The sequence below is a fragment of the Microchirus variegatus genome (genome assembly GCF_963457635.1).
Source record: "Microchirus variegatus genome assembly, chromosome: 7".
In the NCBI taxonomy this organism is placed as follows: Eukaryota; Metazoa; Chordata; class Actinopteri; order Pleuronectiformes; family Soleidae; genus Microchirus; species Microchirus variegatus.
The window spans coordinates 8581986-8602421 of record NC_139808.1 but is presented as its reverse complement, the minus strand read 5'-3'; the positions used below and the strand labels follow the sequence as shown (position 1 = coordinate 8602421).

The 20436-nt window shown below is 39.0% G+C and overlaps 3 protein-coding genes across 4 annotated transcripts; all 3 read left to right on the top strand.

Moving 5' to 3' along the window:
• Positions 1-470: 470 nt before the first annotated feature.
• Positions 471-2445, top strand: rpp14 (ribonuclease P/MRP 14 subunit). Of its 2 annotated transcripts, none has more exons than XM_083891870.1 (6): positions 471-490; positions 1097-1224; positions 1377-1461; positions 1585-1661; positions 1763-1841; positions 2309-2445. In XM_083891870.1, exons 2-6 carry the CDS (start codon positions 1136-1138, stop codon positions 2363-2365), a joined length of 387 nt encoding a protein of 128 aa, XP_083747996.1. In that variant the 5' UTR covers positions 471-490; positions 1097-1135; the 3' UTR covers positions 2366-2445. The 2 variants fall into 2 exon arrangements, with proteins under 2 accessions (XP_083747996.1, XP_083747995.1); XM_083891869.1 differs by having other exon boundaries at positions 477-676; positions 1115-1224.
• LOC310929152 (hydroxyacyl-thioester dehydratase type 2, mitochondrial-like) lies at positions 2368-3151 on the top strand. The gene has a single exon (XM_083891868.1). The coding sequence runs from the start codon at positions 2393-2395 to the stop codon at positions 2876-2878; it is 486 nt and encodes a 161-aa protein (XP_083747994.1). The 5' UTR covers positions 2368-2392; the 3' UTR covers positions 2879-3151.
• A 538-nt stretch (positions 3152-3689) lies between these two features.
• pxk (PX domain containing serine/threonine kinase) lies at positions 3690-20329 on the top strand. Its single transcript, XM_083892409.1, has 18 exons — positions 3690-3934; positions 6438-6488; positions 6955-7002; positions 8705-8891; positions 9337-9414; positions 9956-10029; positions 10723-10797; positions 10935-11039; positions 11145-11246; positions 11625-11786; positions 11913-12030; positions 12170-12248; positions 12587-12635; positions 12718-12795; positions 13415-13501; positions 13947-14010; positions 14218-14277; positions 17453-20329. The coding sequence occupies exons 1-18, from the start codon at positions 3833-3835 to the stop codon at positions 17668-17670; spliced, it is 1737 nt and encodes a 578-aa protein (XP_083748535.1). The 5' UTR covers positions 3690-3832; the 3' UTR covers positions 17671-20329.
• Positions 20330-20436: the final 107 nt, after the last annotated feature.

Genomic DNA, 20436 nt, shown 5'->3' with positions numbered 1-20436 from the left:
GAATGTTTTCTGAATAGACCTCGATCTAATCACATGTGACTCTAAATTACATTAAAGCCTTTATAATAATCTGATATTGTCAACTGAAAAAGATTATTCCTGTAGCTTTAGGATTTGCTGTCTGTCATTCTACCAGCCTGCGATAGTAGTCATTTGATTTAGTCGAGTTTTGAACATAATTATTTTTGCTGGCAAACGGCCACTATAACACCTTAAACATGTGCTAAAGAAATGTTCTAAAGAAACAAAAGGTGCCTTCTCTGTTAACTTAGCAGTTAGTTAATGAATGAATGAATTATTTCGATATAGCCATAGAACACACCCATCACCAGTGATAGACTTGTGTCTGCTGGATCTCAAGAATGCAGGAAAAAAGGACGGTGGGCACGGTAACAGACACACTCCGACGCAGTAGGTGGCGCTAATGCGATCTCTGTGCTACGCACTTTGAAAACAACGAAGAAAGGCTACGTACATGTCTGTGCAGCTAGTGAGTGAAATACTTCTCGTGTTGGGCTAATAATTATTACAACGTGCGACCCTTTGTTCACCTGTTTATTTGTCTAATATCACCACGGATAGAACCAGGGTTGTTTATTAGTTCACGTAACGGTTTGACCGTATTGACCTGTTGTTAGCTAGTTTAGCTTCAGGTGCTACAAACACGTGACACAAGGTAGGTACGTTTGTTTTTAGTGACTCGTTTACGTGGTATAATAACATGATAACATAACACAACACTGTGTCTGAAATACAATAAACACTGTCCCTTAACAACAGGCACAATAATCATTATAATGAGGAGAAAATGACATTTCTTGACCAATAAAATAAATCGCAAACTGTAAATCAATGCATTTTAATGTATGTTCACTGTCGTGCTTGAATTTACTTCATATTCAATTAATGCCCGTCATTAAATACTGACCAAATATAAGCACACATAGTGCTTGCTCATTGTGTGACATGTTGGGTTTCTCCTCCCTCTATAATATTGTAAAAGTGTATGCCTTGAGATATGTTGTGAATATATCTATTGTTGTCTATATATGTTGTTTAATATCATATTGAACTAATGTCTTTTATATTTATTTAGTGGTTTGTATTTTCCTAGGTCAGCTGATGCTTTTATATCATGAATGTCGATGAAAAGGACAGATCTGGAGTTTACCAACGGGTTGTCCTAAAGAACAGCTCACCTTACCACTACTTGAAAGTCTGCCTGTAAGTTGCTGTAAACTCTCTTCAGCAGGCATAGGTTTTATTAGGTTTGTGTGCTGTATATGAAAACAATATAAATAGGCACTTCTGTATCATTTCTATACTGAGCACAACCACAGTACATTAACAAATAATCCGTATATTTGTGTTTTTAGTGTTCTTGAGGATAAGCACACCAGACTGAGTGCAGTAGAACTGAAGTACTTCATCATCACAGGCCTGAAAAACCTTTATGGAGAGGTAAAAGCTTTTAATGGAATATATTATAACATCCATAACTTGCCTTTCCAGACAGCAGCTGAGATGACAGACCCCTTGTGGTGTAGCAGCAATTTTGTTTTCATATGGTTATATGTGTCTAAGGTGGGAGCAGCTTTAACTTTTGACCTGTTGAAGTATGATGAAGACACCCTCACTGCGCTTTTGCGTGTTTACAGCAGGTGAGTGTCACACTGAGGTCAGCATTTTTTTTACCTGCTACTGGCGATGGACTGACCAAGACTAAATTGTCTTTTTTTTTTGCATGTGTCTGTATTTTTAGGAGTTTGGTGAAGCTGTGGAGCTCCCTGACTCTGCTGGGCTCCTACGAGAACCAGGCCTGTGCCTTCAGAGTACTGCAGGTCAGCAGGTCATTCTAAAGGGGTTTCCTTGAGTGCATGCTTTTTTTTGTATCACTTCATTAATATGATTCATCCAAGTGTTGGGGGTGGGGGGACACTTATATTTCTTTGAAAAAACATGAACAATATCAATAATTCAATCATTGGAAGAAAAAAATATATATATATCTACATATATATAATGTCCATCTGTATCTTTTTGCCTCTGCTTGCTCATATTGATGTCATGGGATAATAACAGTTACATACATGTTATAGTAGAGCACAAGAACAGAACTGGCAGACTGGTCAGTATTGTTTGAATTTCTGGATGCTTTTTTTTACTCAAAAATGGCTGGGAACGTATGGAAAGAGCTGATATCTGTAGCCTCTCACCTCACCCAGTTCCTGACTGCACTGCTCTCCAAGCAGTAAATGCCAAGAGAATGATAGTAAATACATGTTTTTCTTTTTCATGTTGTCTTCAGGTGTCTCCGTTCCTGCTGGCACTGACGGGAAACAGTCGAGAGCTGCGCTTGAACTGAATGAGGAGGGGTGTTGTTTTCTCCAGGATGAGTTCAATATGGAGGAGTGTCTTTAACCAACCGCTGTTCTGCCGCTCTACTGTCACAGCAGCACCTCCACTCCATCGGCTGCTCCACATGGGCCAGCGAGCTTCCCTCACTAAAGCCTTCTCCTCTAAAGATGTAGAGCTGTTTGCGGAGCTGACAGGCGACACCAACCCCCTCCACCTGGACCCAGCCTATGCTAGCACCACCTCATTCGAAACACCCATCGTCCACGGTGTCCTCATCAATGGCCTGATCTCGGCTGTGCTGGGCACCAAGATGCCTGGCCGTGGCTGTGTTTTCCTGCACCAGGAGATCCGTTTCCCTGCGCCGCTGTACATCGGTGAGGAGGTACTGGCTGAAGCTGAGGTCCTCAGGATCAAGATGTCCTTTGCCCAGATTGGCGTGAAGTGCTCGGTCAAGGACAAAGTGGTAATGGAGGGAGATGTGATGGTGATGATGCCAGAGGATCAACAGAAAGGGGAATGAGAGGTGAGGACAGAAGTCAAAGGTCACAGCACCCTGGAAGTAAACAAAACGTGTGATAGTTTCACTGATTAACAACACACACTGCAGCTTTTTATTTTCTGAACAATGTTGGTTTTCGTTTGCAGAGGCTTTCTCCACAGTAAAAATTTGCTCCATGTTGATTTCTTGCAGTTTTCTTCATTTTTTTTGTGCTGAACACTGATTAGAAGTGCTCATGAACACTTACCAGAGAGACATTGATAAGTTTTACATCTGTTGGTGTGATTGAACTTTCTTAGCTCCACTCTGTCTTGTTTAACATGTGGAATAAAACTGCAAAGTTATTGATAGATTTGTTAATTGAACTCATGTGTCTGTGGTGTTTCTTCCGTCTTCATTTTATCATCTGTAGATTTCACATTTCTCAAGCCTCCCAGTGATGCTGTTTTTCACTCACAAATGTGATGTCTGTCTAACCGTGCACCACAGAGGTTTAACATTTTCTGGAATGCAGGTTATTGTCAGATGATGAAAAGATTAGACTTTGACGATGATACAGATCTGGATTCGCGATTTTCGGGGAGTGTATTGACCTTGTGAGAAACTGAGTGTCGTGTTTGTGATTCTAGTTTGTTTTAGGATGCTAACGATGTAAACATAAGTACCAACATTTTATGTATTACAGTTTCCTTCACATACTGTTTTTCTGTCCAAACTTTGATCAGCTTCTCCTGTCCGACAGGGGGCGGTAATGATCCCTTTCCCTCTTGCGGCATTGACAGCAAAGCAGTCTGACGTCGAAACGCAGAGAGGCTCTTCCTGGTTACAGTGAGGCTAAGCTAAGGGCTAGTTCGTTCCTCCTGGGGTGTTGTTGTGCCTCCTCCGCTCAGCGGGTCTCCGCCTCATCGTTTTCCCGGTGACTCCAGTCAGTGACAGTCAGACGTACAGATCACTTGTGAACGCTCGTTCACCGGGATGTCTTTCCTGGAGAAGCCATCCCCCGGCAAACTGCTGCTGGACGACACCGTACCCCTGACGGCGGTGATCGAAGCCAGCCAGAACCTGCAGTCCCACACGGTGAGTGTTTACTGGAAATAAACATCACTTAGCTGGTAACTGCGGCACCAGAGGGCTCAGCTGTTAACGCTTTAATCGATGCTGTGGGAGAACAAACTGATGCCTGTTTATAATACAAACAAGTTTTATTTTTAAGGGGGGGCGTTTCAGCCTTTACGCTGCGTCACCAGTTTCATTATCGGACACAGTTATTGAAGCTTAATTCCTGTGTGTGTCTACTTTCCAGTGATGCTGTTTTTATTACATGAATTGTCAGCAGGTCGGTGTAGCTCTCACAACACAGCCATGGCTCTTGTGGACAGTCTCCCTCTGTCTTAGTCAGATTTAGGTTTGCCGTGTCGGACAGACACACAGGCAGGCAGCTGACCCGGGCTGTCACAGATTAGGCAATTTCCTGAAAGCTTTTCTCGGAGTCAGCAAAGGTGTTTGGAGCGACGGTCCAGATTAGCATCCGAAACTATGACCGTAAACCCCGGGAATCTTTTTGAATTAGCCTTATATATATTATAATTGTAGTGATACATTCACGCCACATGTAGTCTTGCGTCACCTCCATCAGTATTTACTCATCCGCTGCTTCTTGCTCAATTTGGGACTTCACTAAATTAAGTGTTGCTTTCTGTAATTTACTGATGCCGAATTGAATAAAAGTGTTAATATATATGTGTGTGTTTTGTAAGATATTTGTCCACAACGGAAGCCTCTGCCAAAACCCACTTGATCAAAAATTAAGTCTTCTTTTTCAAAAGGCATTTTGCGAGCAGAGTTGACAACAAGGTCACGTTAACGATCAGCGTCAATGTACACTTACCGTTTGAACCCTTGTTTACAGTATATAAACAACGATCTTGTCAGAGGTCTGGTTATAACGTCTTATTAATGTTCGCACGAGAAATCACAGGAGGACTAATTTCGTGTGTCCGATATTGAGCTCATGTGACGTGGTTGTTGTTGACGGTCAGGTGTTGTGATCAGCTGAGCTAGCCACTTAGCTTTGCCTCTGTAAAACCACCATAATATCACTAAATACCCAGGATGGAACATATAATGTTGCATACATTTAAACCGCAGTTAAGCAACGATGAACATTTTGTCAATAACGGGAAATGGATGAATGCATTGAACTGTTAACGTGTACTGAACGGAATTATACTGACAGATAAGAAGCCCAGATTCAATATGAGTTTAAAGCCAAATAAGTGGATTAGATTGAGTGACAGTTCTATCAGTCTGTTTGTGAGTTGGCAGTTTGCGGCGACCCCAAATGCTCAGTCATCTTCACTTTTGCATCTGGAACTTGGAACAACCAGAAGATGCTGGTTCGCTGACCTTGTCACGCTGACTGGAGCTTAGAGAGTTCAAAGGTCACATAAATATGGTGGCAATAAAATCTTAAAAGTCGACCCTAAATTGGAAGGGAAGCCAATGGAAGGAGGCCAACAACAGTGTCATGAAAACAGTGGTGATTCATTCTGGATTTTCCTGATCTGGGATTTCAGTAGAACTGAAACTCGGTTTGCAGCTTGTAATGACTAAATTTATCCAGCAACATATTTGATTATATGGCTGGAAATAATTGTATGCTGATCACTGGCAGTTAATAAGACCGTTGCTGCATCCCCCATTTGATAAACATTCCTGTTTTTAACAACCCCCACATGTCAAAGGCTGCTTCTGGTTATAGAAAGATCAATAGAAGCTTGACAGGAAGTGATGTCAGGACTTCAGCTGTTTAAAATTATGGGTCTTGTGTGTTGGTGAATCTGCTCAGCTCACATGAATGGGTGCAGGATTACAGTGTGCGCAGGGATTAGATGACTCTTATAGGAATAAGATCACACAGTTATTAGAAAATGAAAGGGAAAGTAAGCCCAACTGAAATGAATATTCAACCAAACTTGTTTTTACCTTGTATGTGTTAATGATCTTTGAAGAGCCAGGTGGTTTGTTGAACCACCTGTTCCAGCCATTTGTTGAATGGGAAGTAATTAAGATAATGGATTTATTAAACTTAATAGATGCTAATAAATGACTTGTGACTGTTGCTGGTAGTTTAAATAAATCTTATACAATCTTATAAATCTTTTCAAACAGCTGCTCTAGGCAAATGTCTCAAGGTAAAACATTTTTCTCAAACTTTATTCTCGACAGTATTATGACAATCTTTTGAAATAACTAATTATCAATGTTGTTTTTCTCCAGCCCTTTTTGTGTTTTATTTTGTGTTGTGTTTTGACTTAAACCATGTGAATTTATTAATGTCTATTTCTATGGATTCTTCTTATGGAACTTCTTTCATGAAAACCCTTTTTAATTCTTACTATATCATTCCCTTTCACAGATAATTATTATTTTCTTTTCATAACAATAAAGCCTGTGGAACAGACTAACCAGATGTGTATTGTTATTTCTTTAACTTTTTTTTTTTTTTTAAATAATTATTGCCCTATTTATTTTGAATAGTGAGAACCATTTAAATAGCCTTGTCCTCTGTGTCTCTCAGGAGTACATCATCAGAGTCCAGAGGGGTGTGTCTGCAGACAACAGCTGGCAGGTAAATAACCAATCACAATGGACATGCTATGTTGTTTTTAGCCTCAAATACAGGCATGTTCTTCATTGTCATGGTTACAATAACAGAAACACACTGTTAAATGTGTGGAACGACCTTGGATAAAAGAAGTAACAATAGGTTTAATGTCCTCATCTAGAGGTCACCTGATGTCACTATGGGTTACAATAACCTGTTTGCACCAGTCTTTTACAGGGATATACTGAGTGTTGATAAATGAAAAAATCTGATGGATCATATCTGTGTAATGTTGAGAACCCAGCGAGCTACAAAATGGATCATTTAGACATAAAATTAGAGATAAATAGCCTTGTAGAGTATAATATTTTGTTCACTTTATGTTCATCCCCTATTTAAAGTGAAAATTAATTTAAACATAAAGATTTACAAAGATGTGTGAGGAGATGAACTGACGAATTTCTGCGTACTGTGTGTGTGTGTGTTGCAGGTGATTCGCCGCTACAGTGACTTCGATGTTCTCAACAGCAGCCTGATGGTGAGTTTAACATTCTGACACAAGTGTTTTGATTGTTTTTGAAAAAGTGGACAGCAGTGACATGTATGTGCTTTGTTTATAATGGACCTGAAAACTGCAGCCAGTTTTTGTTTTTCATGCCAATGTGTCCTTGGGCAAGACACCTAACCACATTGATGTGCTGCATGAAAGTGTAAGTGAATGAATGTGAAAGGGTGTATGGCAACTCATGTAGTGTAAAACAACTTTGAATGTAAATACAAAACCATTTACCATTTTATTTAGACAACAATTTGTGTGAATGTTTTATTGTGTTTTTTTGTCTCAGTGGGAATTGTTTTATTGTCTTCAATTATTATAATAATAAAAAAGTATTAAAAGTATAATTTTTTGTATCATTAATACACTAGTATAGGAAAAATTTGCATTATACTAATGTTTTTACAAGGTGGTGGTCTGCTTTAGAGCATGTACAAGCAGCAAATTGGTATCAAGTGTACAAAAACTGCAGTCTGATAACAAGTCCAGAATCTACGTTGACACACTGACTGACACACAACAGCCTTATCTTGGTCAATTTCCTTTGTGTTTGGGAAATGATGAACACACTCGGTTCTTTGCGGTTGTTTCGTCAGAGGCCTTGGCTGTGAGCAGGCAGAGTGATCGTATCTGCGCTGTGTAGATTAAAGTTGCACTGAGGGTCACCTCTTGACGAGAATCTGCTCTAAAAGCTTCTGTGCACTGATTCAGCACATCCTCTGGTGGAGCTGTGACTCATCTTGTGATTAATTATTAGCCGTGATGCTCTTGAGAACGGCAGCATTGGTTCAGTCGGTCCACTGCTTCGTCAAAGCTTCATGATCTATATAATATATAGTTGCATTGGCTGAAACAGTGTCATGTTCACACTCGTATGCTACAGTAAAATCTAAGGACCCGTAGTTGTTAATTATTGATTAGTCGCATGTACTAAAGCAGTACAAGTTTTATTGACATCTGGTTTACTTCTGTTTTAGTTCTCACTTAGTGTTACCACAAATAAAGGAAAGGAAATCTGTCTGAAACGGATGAATTATCTTGTAGAATTATAGACTAAGCTGAGCATCCATCAATTGTATCTCATGGTAAATCTTACTGATGCAGTTGTGATGTCGAACAGTTTTATTATTTGTCGTTCAAAAAGACAGTCAGAGAAGCTTGGACATGAAAATACATTGAAGGCAGTGACATGGAATTAAAAATAGTTCAGCTTAAGATTTACCCAGTGAAACAGAGTCAAATTGATGTTCGTGGGACAGCATTGCACCTGACTGGAGCTGATCTGGGGGTCTTTTTCTCTGATTGTTCTGAATGTGACTCGTCTTATGTTCAGACCACATCGTTCCTGGAAAACAGGAAGTTGGCAGTTTTTCTGCTGAGGTTTTGTCTGCTCATTTCCTGTCCAGCTCTCACACCGGTCCTGACCTCTCATCAGCCCCATATCTTATATCTTTTTTGGCCTGTTTGTTTTTTTTAAGATAGTGAGAATGAAAGATTTGAGATGGGGTGAGAGGGCAGAACAAGGACACACACTGAAATCATACGACTTCTACTCAAAGTCTATCAGCCCATCATGTGGTTTGCTTCCCAAACATTGAGCTCTCAGCAAAACATCGGTGTTCCAGAATTCATTTAGTTTGTGTGTGTAGATGAACGTTTGACCACTTCCTCTCTTTCTGTTCAGGTTTGTGGCATCAGTCTCCCTCTTCCTCCTAAGAAGCTGATTGGCAACATGGACAGGGAGTTCATAGCAGAGAGACAGAGAGGACTGCAGGCCTATCTGGACTCCATTACCCAGCATCCACTGCTTTCCAGCTCCCTGACTGTCAAGAAGTTCCTGGACCCCAACAACTATTGTGCCAACTACACAGGTTCTTTCCCTCATTATCATTCTTTTTTAATTATTATTATTTATATTACTTACATATATCAGTGATTGTGGTCATTTTAGTGTCTTCTGTGAACTGCTATGTATTGTTATTATAATCATATTATATTATTTTATTGTAATAATATAATAATATTTCTGTCACAATTATAAAGGGCCTTTCTTTCTTCATGTCAGATACAGTACATTTCTTTCTTTGTCACTAATACATTTGAAAACAAAATATCAAATGTATGGAAATTGGGAAAGAATAGGTTAAGATAATTGAATGTTCCTAATATTTTCCTTATTATATAATCACCATTGTCATATGAGTTGTCATGCTACTTGTAGCAACTAGTTAAAAGGTTCCTTTTTTTAAAATATGATATATGGAAGTGTAAGTTATGGAAACACAAATGAAGGAGTTTTTTTTATCTTTCTTTCAGAGATTGCTCTGCAGCAGGTTTCCATGTTCTTCAGGTCAAACCTGAAATGGGAGGTGCTGGAGCCGCTCAAAGATATTGGTAAGACTGAACTTGAGTGACGTGCATGGGAAATATACTGTACAGCTGTTAAATCCTCATTCATACTTTGTAGTGTTCATATGTTCTTATATAGTCATTGTCATTCAAAGTATGCCAACATTAGTGATAGTGACAGAGACTGAAATCAGTACACTCTGTCACGCTGTTGAGTCAAATCAAAGAAACCAGTTTGTCTTTCAGTCTCTTTGACCTCAGACTGGGTTTGTGTTCACATGCCTGCTGACATTGACAACAGATGTATAATCTAATGGTTAGAGTACATGTAAACACACTGATTGATGTCTGTGTTGTGTTGTGAAACCTGCAGATAATCTGTCAAACCTTCTTCCTGCTGCTGTGGTCGATGTTTTTTTTTTTTACTTCTGGACAAATAGAATGATCTGTCTTGTTCTGGTCAATTTCCAGCAAAAATCAAAATGTTTTGTTCTTCAGCAAATAAAACCTGAAATAACTTAGCGTTAAGGTGGCTGCTTATGCAATAGAGTGCAGTATATTTTGTAACATGCGCTCTATTTTTCAGGCTGGAGGATAAGGAAGAAATATTTTTTAATAAAAAATAAAGAACAGCCCAAAGAGAGGTATCTGCTGAGCTGGGTGAGTACAATACAAAGACAAATGGATAGATAAGATTAGATAGAAACTTTATTAATCCCTTTGGGATGTTAGTGCAGCATTGTTCAGTCTGTGTTGTGTGGATGATGGACAGGTCGAACTTCCTCTCTGTCTTTTCCCACGGAAAATATGTGTGTTGTGAATTTCAATCACCTTTTTTTTGTCCTTATGCCATAGGTTTGTATAAAATGCATACATTAAACATGTACTGTATGTGTATAATAATTTTTTTTATTATTTATATTGACAGAAATTTTTATTTATTTTGAGCCATTGTTTGTCAGCAATCACTTTCTTCTAAGAACTTATTTTCAAGACTTTAATTTTTTTGTCACTTTGTCATATCAAATATCATTTGATCACTAACTATCAAATAGAAGCAAAGAAAATAAGTCTTCAAACATTCAGATTATAGTGTGATCTGGTGACTGAACTATTTTTGATGCTGACAATATTTGTTGAACTGAAAATAGACTTAAATTAATTCCTTTAGAACCGTGTCTGGATTAAACCGGATGTACTGGATGATATTTCTCAAAGCATTGTACTTGTGTGTAGCTCAAGCTTTTCTAATTTGATGAAATCATTCATGTGACCACATTTATCAGTTCCTCTTCAAACATGAAAATATGTCATTTTGAACTCTTTGAATGAAATCTGCGTGTATGTTTGTAGGTGGACCTGGGTCCTGATAAATTTCTGTCGGACAAAGACCTGCAGTCAGCCATGAAGCTGTTTACCAATCTCTCTGTACGTAAACACTGGCCTTATATGTGCAACAGTATAATTTGTTGTGGCTTAATTTATTTAGCACAACATTATCTCCAATAAATGATGTTCACTTTATTCTGAATATTAACAGCGTGTAAACTCCTCTTCCTCTGTAGACCCCGTATCTCTGTCCGCTGTTGTTCTCCAGCACCAGTGAGTCTTCAGCACTGCTCATCCGGCCATTCAGTGAGAAAGGCTCTCTGAGGGACCACATCTGTAAGGTAAACTGCACTGTTTTTGGTTGTGATAAGTATCTGCATTCATGTGAACAGCAAAAAGTAGTTCCAGTAAACAAAAAAAAACTGTTAACTTCTACTTTTCTTCAGGCAAAGACCAGAGAGAGTTACCTGAAGAAGTACTGTAACCCAAAGAAGAGTCAGGGTCTTGAACTGCCACAGATCAAACTGTATGGTCGTCAGATCCTGGAGGTACACACACACATGCACACTAACACACATATGTAAAGACATGTGGTTCTAAATGTCCAATGTCTAAGAATTAGTTATATCTAATGGTGAGATTTCATAATGTAACAGTCACAGGACTACTCCACCCACTCCTGTCATGTCTGAAAATGATAGTGGCTTTTGGAATACCACAAAGGGTGACCACATCACACTGGTTTTGTCTGCTGTAGAACTGTGGCAATGCTCTGTAAACCAAAATATTTTTATTTTAGAATCCTTTACAGACTTATACAGACATACCTATGGATTGTATATTGCTTTTCTACAAATAAACTGTATTACAACACACTGGGCCTCATTAGGCTTAATCTTAAGCCTTTTGTGTGTTGATGGGTGCAGGGTCTAAAGCTCCTCCATGATGGCGGTGTCTTTTTTGGTCACCTGCATGCATCCAATGTCATTGTGGACAATGGCGTGTGTCAACTGATGGACGTGGAAAATGGCATGCTGGGAGTTCCTTCAGTGCTGCGACCCAGCTTCACTCAGCTAAGGAAGATCAATGTATGTAAAGTCTGTCCAAAGTCAATTTAAGTTGTTTAGTTGTGTTTGTTTGTCAGCCTCTTCTAGGTCAGGGATGGATGTAATTTGAACATGTATGATAAGGAAAATGTGTGTTTCTGCCCACAGACCACAGAAAGCATCGACGTCTTCTGCTTTGGACACATACTATTCGAGATGACATATGGTCGACCACCAGACAGTGTTCCTGTTGATCAATACCCCCCTGTCCCTTACACAACTGTGGGTGCGTTCATGCACACCAACACACAAATCCTGTCATGCAGCCTCTTTCGCACACGTTGAGCTGAAAAATGTATGAAACTGAAATGTCCCTACGTATCTGTACAGCAGTGCGCTCTGTTGATTTTCTGTTCTGTGTTCAGTGTCTGTGCTGCAGTCCATTCTGTCCACAGAAGCCTGTAAGAGTGGGATGCCCACAGTGTCGCAGCTCATCCAGACACCGTGAGTTCACAGACAAGTGTATAAATTGATGGCAAAACTCAAAATCACATCCTCCTTACATTGGCTTAATCTCAAACTTAATTTCACAGTGGCCTTTTATCATCACTAAAACTCAATTTATACTTTGTGTAGCTGCATAATTGTGTTACATGCTCAAGCTGCAATGAACCCTCTAGACTGGGCCTGATCATAAGTGTGCATGTATATAATTGTTTTGTAATATGATTGTGCTGGGGTCAAAAGAAAGAAGAATAAAGTCTTTAAAACCACTACTAGTCAACAAAGGATACAGTTATCACTCAGTCGTATCATGCCATCATTTGTATTGTGTGTTGCAGGCTGTTCAGTGATGTCAAGCTCCAACAGTCGGAAAAACTCCAAATAAAGGTGAGTGGCTCTATGTGATATTATTTGACCATACTGTTCTCAAAAAAGAGAGAAAAATGTCTGAACATGTTTAATCCTCTAGGTTCCCAGCAGGCTGAAGGAAGCCTTGAAGACGGCAAAGGAGAGCCTTGAAAAAAGGCTTCAGGAGGAGCAGAGAGTGGTGCGTCACTTGTTTCATTTACCATCTTTGAATTCATTTTTCATCCTTTCTCTGTTTTATATCATTAAATGGCCTAACTAAAAACATTTGGGTCGCGTATCGTCTGCAAGGCTACATCAACAGTGACTTTCTAGATGATGTGGACGTAATGTTGATTCAGTCAGGAGTTTTTGCGTCTCTCTCTCTCTTAGGAAAAAACAGACTCGGAAAACATTGCTACATAGTTTTCCCACAGCGAGTGGTGACATGAATGTGGAATTAGTTTAAATTACTTCATGAACTGAAGGAGAATAATCAAAAATAAATAGAAGTTGAAAAAAATGTCATTGTGGAAAAGTGTACCGCTTGGAGACAAATCTGAGGAAAGCATACAATTGCCATAAAAAATTGCATTAAATGAAATTAGTTTATAGTTTTGAGTAACTTTGTTATTGCAAATTGTTTTGGCTCATTTCCTCTAGTATAAATGTTTTTTTTTATATATATTCTAATGATGTTAGTAATGTTAGAGTCAGGAGCAGTGAGCATTTATCTCAAGCATTTATGTGGCAGTCGCTGCATTTATGAAGTGTGTTATTTGTCTGGAGGGGTAACACTGTCTATGAATGTTTGATTGAAGCTGCACCAGCACAAGCGGCTGACCAGAGCTCAGTCTCACCACGGCTCAGAGGAAGAGAGGAAGAGGAGGAAGATTCTGGCGAGGAAGGTCAGATCATTGTTTTGATAAGGCATTTAGATTTACTATGTATTACTATATATACTAGTTCATAGTCTCCTCTGTACTCTTTACAGTTGTCATCTGTTTATCTTGGAATTACAACTTCATCATAAGAAAGTTGTTACAGTGTGAGATTAAGGTTCATACAGAAGGCCATTGAATTAATTAATGAATGAATATCTTTCTATCTTTATTTTGGTTACATTCATAAAAAGTAAACATTAACTTAATTATGCCAATAACAGAAAAAGGTATAGACAAGCATGTGTTGTTTTTTTGCACTTACAATTATAGACTTTCAATTATCATTGTAAGCTGTAATTATTTTACATCCCCAGAAGTGTTAACAAGTGAACAAGATGTTTAAAAAGTCTTCAGGCAACAGGAAATTACATTGTGTGTCTGAAATAATGTCTTGTTTATGTCTTTGCAGAAGTCAAGACAGTCAGCTTATGAAATTGAAGAAGACTCCTCCATCAGAAACAACAATAATTCTGGTAGGTCTGCTGTTACAAATTTCCCCCTGCAGCTACAGTATAAAGACTATTGTAGCTGTGATGCAGGGAGATTTCATACAAATGAACTCACAATCATGGTAATGTTGCCCCATAGAGCAATGATTGTCATGTTTTTTTTTAATCTTTTGGACAAATATTTGTATTAGGGTAGTGATTGTGATTAACTGTTTTTGTTTGAATCTTCAGGCTCTGGAGCCAGTTCTCCTCCCACATGCCCATCTTCCCCGACCCCCCCATCCACCACAGGTATTCCTTTCGGTCTTTCTTTCTGTGTATTTCTGTCTCTCTGTCTATGTAACCGTCTGTCTTTTTTAACTGTCTGTCCTCCCGTATTTGTTGTCGCATTTCTCTCTCTTCCTCCTCTCCCACCGATCTGTCTGTCTCTCTGTTTAGGAAAGTCTCGTAAAGACTGGCGAGAAAACTAATCCCTGGTGTGAAAACGTACTCACACACTGATCTGAAATCTAATTGTATTCTTTCATCCAAAATGTGCGTGTGTGTTCATGACATCATTGACTAAATCTGCCTGTCTGTATGTCTCTTCACCATTTCTCTCATCATGACAGGTATAGTCTGTGTTGCAGCAGCAGCCTGTATCACTGATGTTGTTCTGTCTTTAGGTAGTTGAATGCAGGACGGGAAACATGGAGATAAGATTTTATATTTTATCAAAATGTGTCTCCTGGCAATATTCTATTTTTTTTTACTGTCAAAAACAAATCCCATGTGCAGAGTGAAACAGTCGTCTTACAAATGTGACATCAGTTTCCTTCCCTGGTATTATTATTGCCTCCTCCTTCCTTTCCTTATTCCCTCTCTTTTCTCCTTTTATACTGGTGTAAATTGGTCCACGAAACAGATAACTGTCATTTGTGTCTCTCTCTTCCTCCTCGGCTGTCTCCACCGTAGAGCATGCTCCATTCTGACCATGTCACTGGGTAAAGTAAAAGATTTAAGTCAATAGCAATGTTGACAAAAAGGCCTCTGGTGGTTTTTAAAGCTGTTGTACACCCAGGCTCCAGGCTCACAAGGGTCTGCTTTTAGTATTATATCTTATAAAAAACAAGGACACGATGGAACTGGGTGTTTGAACATCTTTACTGAAACCTCACAATCTGCAATGACTTCCAAACATCAGACAGTCCTGCTGCTCGTCCCTGATTCAGACCTCTTGTTCTCATTGGAGATTGTGATCTGTCACTTGTGTCTCTGTGTGGTGTCGGTATATATCAGCATGTCTGTCTGTCTGTCTGTGTCTTTTGTCTGTCTGCCGGTATTTATTTGTTTGGGGTGGGATGTCACTGTAAAGACGTGTCAAATATTCCGTTTTTAATCAGAATGTTATATATATATATTATAAGTACTTCTTTCAAATACTACGGTCTGTGAAATATCAATTTCACAAACAGAAAGACTCTAATCTCGGCAGATATTAGTCAATTCAAATTTAATTTCTTGCCATTTTTATTCATCTCTCCTGTCTTCAGGTTTGCATACAATATATTAGTGATGGTAGATTTTAAATATGTAGCTGATAATTTACAGTGTTATCAGAGACAAGATGAGTCTGCAGTCTCCACTCACTGCTTTTAGCCTCTGATTTAGCTACTTATTTGAGCCCACTGAGGATTTTTTTCTTTTCTGCTTGCAATTCCTGGGTTTTATTCAGTTTTCAATGCAAAATGGCACAGCTGAAAACGATGCACCAGGTTCATGTTCAAACCACCGTCAGTTCACTCTTCATCAACACAAATCTGCATTCACATGAGTAAAAAATGTGTGGATGATGTTGAGGTGAAGTTAGATGTTATTGAATTGTCACTTTATAGTAATTTCCTCCGCTCAGTGACTGAGGCTCATGGGTTCTGTAGTTAAAGCTATTAGGGAGTCAGAAAACACGAGACATTTTAATGACTGCAGTGCTGTGCAAAAGTTTTAGGGACATAAAAACAGGAATTGTTTTTATACTATTTCACTATTTGCTGTGACCACCACTTCAGAAAAGCATAAGTTGTTTGGCAGTAGAGTTGTTCTAAATATTCTTCTTGGGGTTTAGTTGTTGTCATGTGTGCATTTTTATTAAATCCCAGACTGAGATCAGGACTCTGTGGGGGTCAGACCCTCTGTTATGACACTTGGTTCTTCTTGTCTCTTATAGTAGATATTTATGACTTTGTTTGAGCATGTCGTCACCAGGGTTGCACAATTAATCACAAAATAATTGAATCAGAAATATCTAAAATAGAAAGACAATGCAATTATTTGATGAAGATAAAATGTGTGGCCGTTGTGGTGAAATTCTGCAGTGGCCCAAAAATCTTCATGAAAATGACATAGCATCATAGCAATTTAGATATATTGCAACATCTGTCAAAATAATCACAGCATGATTTTTTTTCCCCTCATGATATCATGCAGCTCTAGTTGTCATGGTGCAGTAAGCCCTTGTGTATGGTATTGAGTGATGATTTAAAAAAACACTTCTGCACAGTACTGTACATCATTAAATGCAAATGCACTGGTCTTCTTGACACCATGTTCTTAAGTAGTTGGGAATTGAACCTCAGTACTTGGTATTAACCAAATGTTCTCTGTAGTGTTAAAAAGTGTGGAGTATAGAAACTATAGAGTGAGTTGAACTGATGATGGATTGAGTTCAGCCTGGACTCCCTGATCTACAGGTGCTGGTTTCACAAAGATAAAACTGTGAGAAACACTCCAAATATGGGGAAATCTACACTTAATAAAGAGTCCCTCTTTATAAAGGGTTCATGGGTTATAACTAATAGTTTTTGCAATGGTTAATATATTTAATAAAAGCTAATATGTGGATTTCCATATTGTCAAAAACAAAGCAAAAACCTGTCCTTTAGCTCTTTAACTAACAGAAAGACTTCTCCATGACCAGTTCTTAATTTGAACCATTGATACTTATACATTTTATTAATATTTACTCTTGTTGATTACTCAAAAATTCACAACTTTTTATTCGCTTAAACTGGAGCTTATAATTTCTTATAGATTATGTATTAACCAATTGAGCTATTAGTTCAAACCCTTTGGTAAGGCACCTTATTAAAAGTGGTACAAAGCTAGTGTCTATGACACTATTTTATTTGTTTGGTAATGTGCTGCAGCTTCCTGCCCTGATATTAAATCTCTCTGTTGGGTGATTGTCTTAAATTTATGGTCAGAGTTGATCAATCCTTAACTGTGGAGACACTCTGCAAGTGTGAGATTTTACAACTGAAAGGAGCTATGGAGATAAATGTAGTGACAAATTCCAGACTAATAGACGTGTAAAACTGTAGACCAGCATGAATCTAACACATCTTTGTGCAACCAACCCCTGGGAACACTGCCACTTACCAGTTGCTGTTCTCTCATTCAATCCTTTCATTTGTATTTGTCCATAATCCAGGAGCCCAGACTGCTCCTCCACCTCCACCTCCACCTCCACCTCCACCTCCTCCCCCTCCTACGTTGGACTCCTCATCCTGTCGTCCTCCTCCGCCTCCTCTGTCCTCCTGTGATGGAGCAGGGAGAGGTCGTTCCGCCCTGCTGAGCTCCATCCAGTCTTTCAGTAAAGGTAAACTGAAGAAGGCAGAGACCACTGACCGCAGCAGACCCGTCACCTGACCCCGCCCACTGTCACAATTATTCCTCGACCTGGAAAACATCATCACAGCGACACGACAACCCTCTGGTTCGTGTCATTGTTCCCGGAGATGTGAAAGTGAATGAAAGTACCATTTTAGTTTTTATCAAAGTTTCTGCTTTTACCTGTTTTAATTTTTAAAATCCATTGCTGTGGGTAGAAAGAACAGAGGTCAGGCAGACAGGAAGTGGTTGCCTCAGTCTGCTGTTTAAAAAACTCTTGACAATCCTTGGCACCTGAAGCTCCCTCTCTCATTTATATTATTTGGTTATATAAAAGTGCACAGTTGATCGTCCTGGGCACTCTGTGGATATTTGATCCCACTGGATGACAAACTTGAATTTCCTGCATCCAATACTCATTATGACGTTGTGCGATCCTGTTCCTGTCGCAGCAGAGAAAGTGGCCCAAACTCCTGCTTTTCCTCTTTGAAAACCTTTGACATGTAGCATGGACTCGGCTTCTCTGTCACTGCTGGACCTCAGATGAAGAACACCTTCAAAAAAAACAAACAATGAAGACGCTGCACTGCTGAAACATCGCCATCGACTCACTTCTGTCTGGAAATGGGCCCCAAAAACCACTCTGTGACAGTTTGCTGCATGAAAGGCAAGATCATTTACACCTAATATTGATATCAGAGTTTAAAAATCTTAAAGAACATGTGCATTTATTTTTACCCCTTTTTTAAAAGACTGAATATGAAGTGTACTTGTTGCAGCTAGTTTCATTCCAGACAATCACTTCCGCTGTTGGTTTTGTTTGGTCTGATCTACCACTCGGAGGTTGTGGCAGTTGTCCAGCTCAATGTTAACCTGACCGGTCAACTTTTTTCTGACCAATATGTGCAAGAGCCAATAGCTTGGCATGTAGCAAAATGAACAGCAGCACATTTTCTTACAAAAGAGTCAATCGCAACTACAGACGGTAATGTTATGCGTCTTTCTGTCTATTTATGCACTTTTAATTTAGTCTTAAAACCCTGAGTGAAAATTGGAGTAAAAAAAGTTGTGGTCATCCCCCGCAAATATTTTACCCCTAAACGCTGTCCTGATGCACAGATTTTTCAAATCTTTATGTTCAGTTTTGTTGAGGTTTGGCTGCTAAACATGGGTGTATGTGGCTCCCAGTGAATCTTCTTCGGTAATAATCATGTTGCTGTGTGTAATGTCTTGTGAGGCTCTTCAGGCTCTTTGTTTTGTTCAGATTTCTGTCCCAGAACAAACCTCTCACCTGTGATTTTACTCGAGGTCTGAAACGCTACTGTTGGATTGTGCAAACGCCAGCATTCGAGATGAGACACCTGCTTCTCTTTATCATGCAACCCCTGAACTGAAAAATTAAATGAAACACTTTTTATTATAGACATTACCTGCAGCTATCAGCTGTGTTGAACGAAATATGTCAGTCATGCCTTTACCAGAGAACGTGAAACAAAGAAATTCTTTGTTATTTTATCTGGAAAACATTAGCCACTAACACTTCAACGCCTCAACAGAAATGTGCATGATGTTCATCGATGGGTTGATAGTTGATAGTTTAGTTTTAATTGTTTGCTTTTGTTTTAAAACTGTTGTGTTTTAATTTGTTTTCCAAGTCAGTGCTGACACTTTTATTTTATTGTGCCATATGGATTCCTGTGCCTATAGAAATCTGTCAAACGTGTGTATGTTTGGCGCTCTGGTGAGAATTTCTACACTTAGCACATAGGGTGTCATTATGTGTTTTGATTTGGAGTTAATTTATTGCCATTTACATCATAAAATGTCAGAAAAAAATGTTGTCTTAAACCCAGAAATGATTAGATTGCGGTCAAATCTAGTTTGCCAAGCTCAGTCCAAAGATCATGACGACGTCATTTTTGTGTAGATTAATTAAACAAGAAATATTTAGATGTTGACTATATTGTATTATTGAATACTGTGGAAAGCCATGTTTTTTCCCAGTGAAACTAAGCTTTCCGTTGTGTCTTTAATGAGGCAAGAGACAACTTTTATGTCCCCAGCTCACTGTTGTAAAGACCCAGCAGTAGCAAAACACCAGTGTTGTGTCACAATAAGCACCTCTGTGTGGAAAAACATGATCACTATTTTGATCATTGTTTTGGATACAGAAACACACAATTCCTCGGTACTGCCTTGTCCACGTGGCCAAGAGAACAACAGTCAGCAAAGCCCACAGGAGACTAAAGTGAACGTGGATGGTGTCACTTTTCTGTTTCCATTATACAGTGTAATCAATATTAACATCATAATGCGAAGTTTAAAAGAAATCATTGACTATTTCAGATTTAAATCCTCATTTCCCCAGCTCTACATTCAGCCCTGTCACTTGTAATAACCTGACATGCATACAGTGTGTGAAAGTATTAGCCTGTGACAGAGCCAAAGGGTTTGTTGTGAGTCTTGAGCGTGGGTGAATCCTGCAGCCTGAAAACTCTGCAGTTTCAGCACTGAGCACTTTGAATCACAGCTCTGTGCTGGGACCATTTGTTTTCATCATTCAGTGCAATCCCGTCTCACGGAGACGGTCTTCAACTTGTGGATGGTTATTAAGTTTAACTTTCATTCTGGCTCTTTATGTTTATGAGTTTTTGAATACACTAACCTGTACGATTTGAGGTTTTAGAAAATAATTTAACCAAGGGAGTGTATGACCATGTACGGTATGGCAGAGCACATATTTGTATGTATGAATATAATAAAAAATATGTATAATAACAATTTAAGTAAAATTGAACTGCAGTG

What these genes read in the sequence shown, in the direction of transcription:
- LOC310929152 (XM_083891868.1), top strand. Translation starts at nt 2,393, where the DNA reads ATGAGTTCAATATGGAGGAGTGTCTTTAACCAACCGCTGTTCTGCCGC.
- pxk (XM_083892409.1), top strand. Translation starts at nt 3,833, where the DNA reads ATGTCTTTCCTGGAGAAGCCATCCCCCGGCAAACTGCTGCTGGACGAC. An exon ending in ATGGTCGTCAGATCCTGGAG is followed by an intron (nt 11,247 to 11,624) that starts GTACACACACAC and finishes TGATGGGTGCAG; the next exon opens with GGTCTAAAGCTCCTCCATGA. An exon ending in CTCAGCTAAGGAAGATCAAT is followed by an intron (nt 11,787 to 11,912) that starts GTATGTAAAGTC and finishes TTCTGCCCACAG; the next exon opens with ACCACAGAAAGCATCGACGT.
- rpp14 (XM_083891870.1), top strand. Translation starts at nt 1,136, where the DNA reads ATGAATGTCGATGAAAAGGACAGATCTGGAGTTTACCAACGGGTTGTC. An exon ending in TGAAAAACCTTTATGGAGAG is followed by an intron (nt 1,462 to 1,584) that starts GTAAAAGCTTTT and finishes TATGTGTCTAAG; the next exon opens with GTGGGAGCAGCTTTAACTTT. An exon ending in GTGCCTTCAGAGTACTGCAG is followed by an intron (nt 1,842 to 2,308) that starts GTCAGCAGGTCA and finishes TGTTGTCTTCAG; the next exon opens with GTGTCTCCGTTCCTGCTGGC.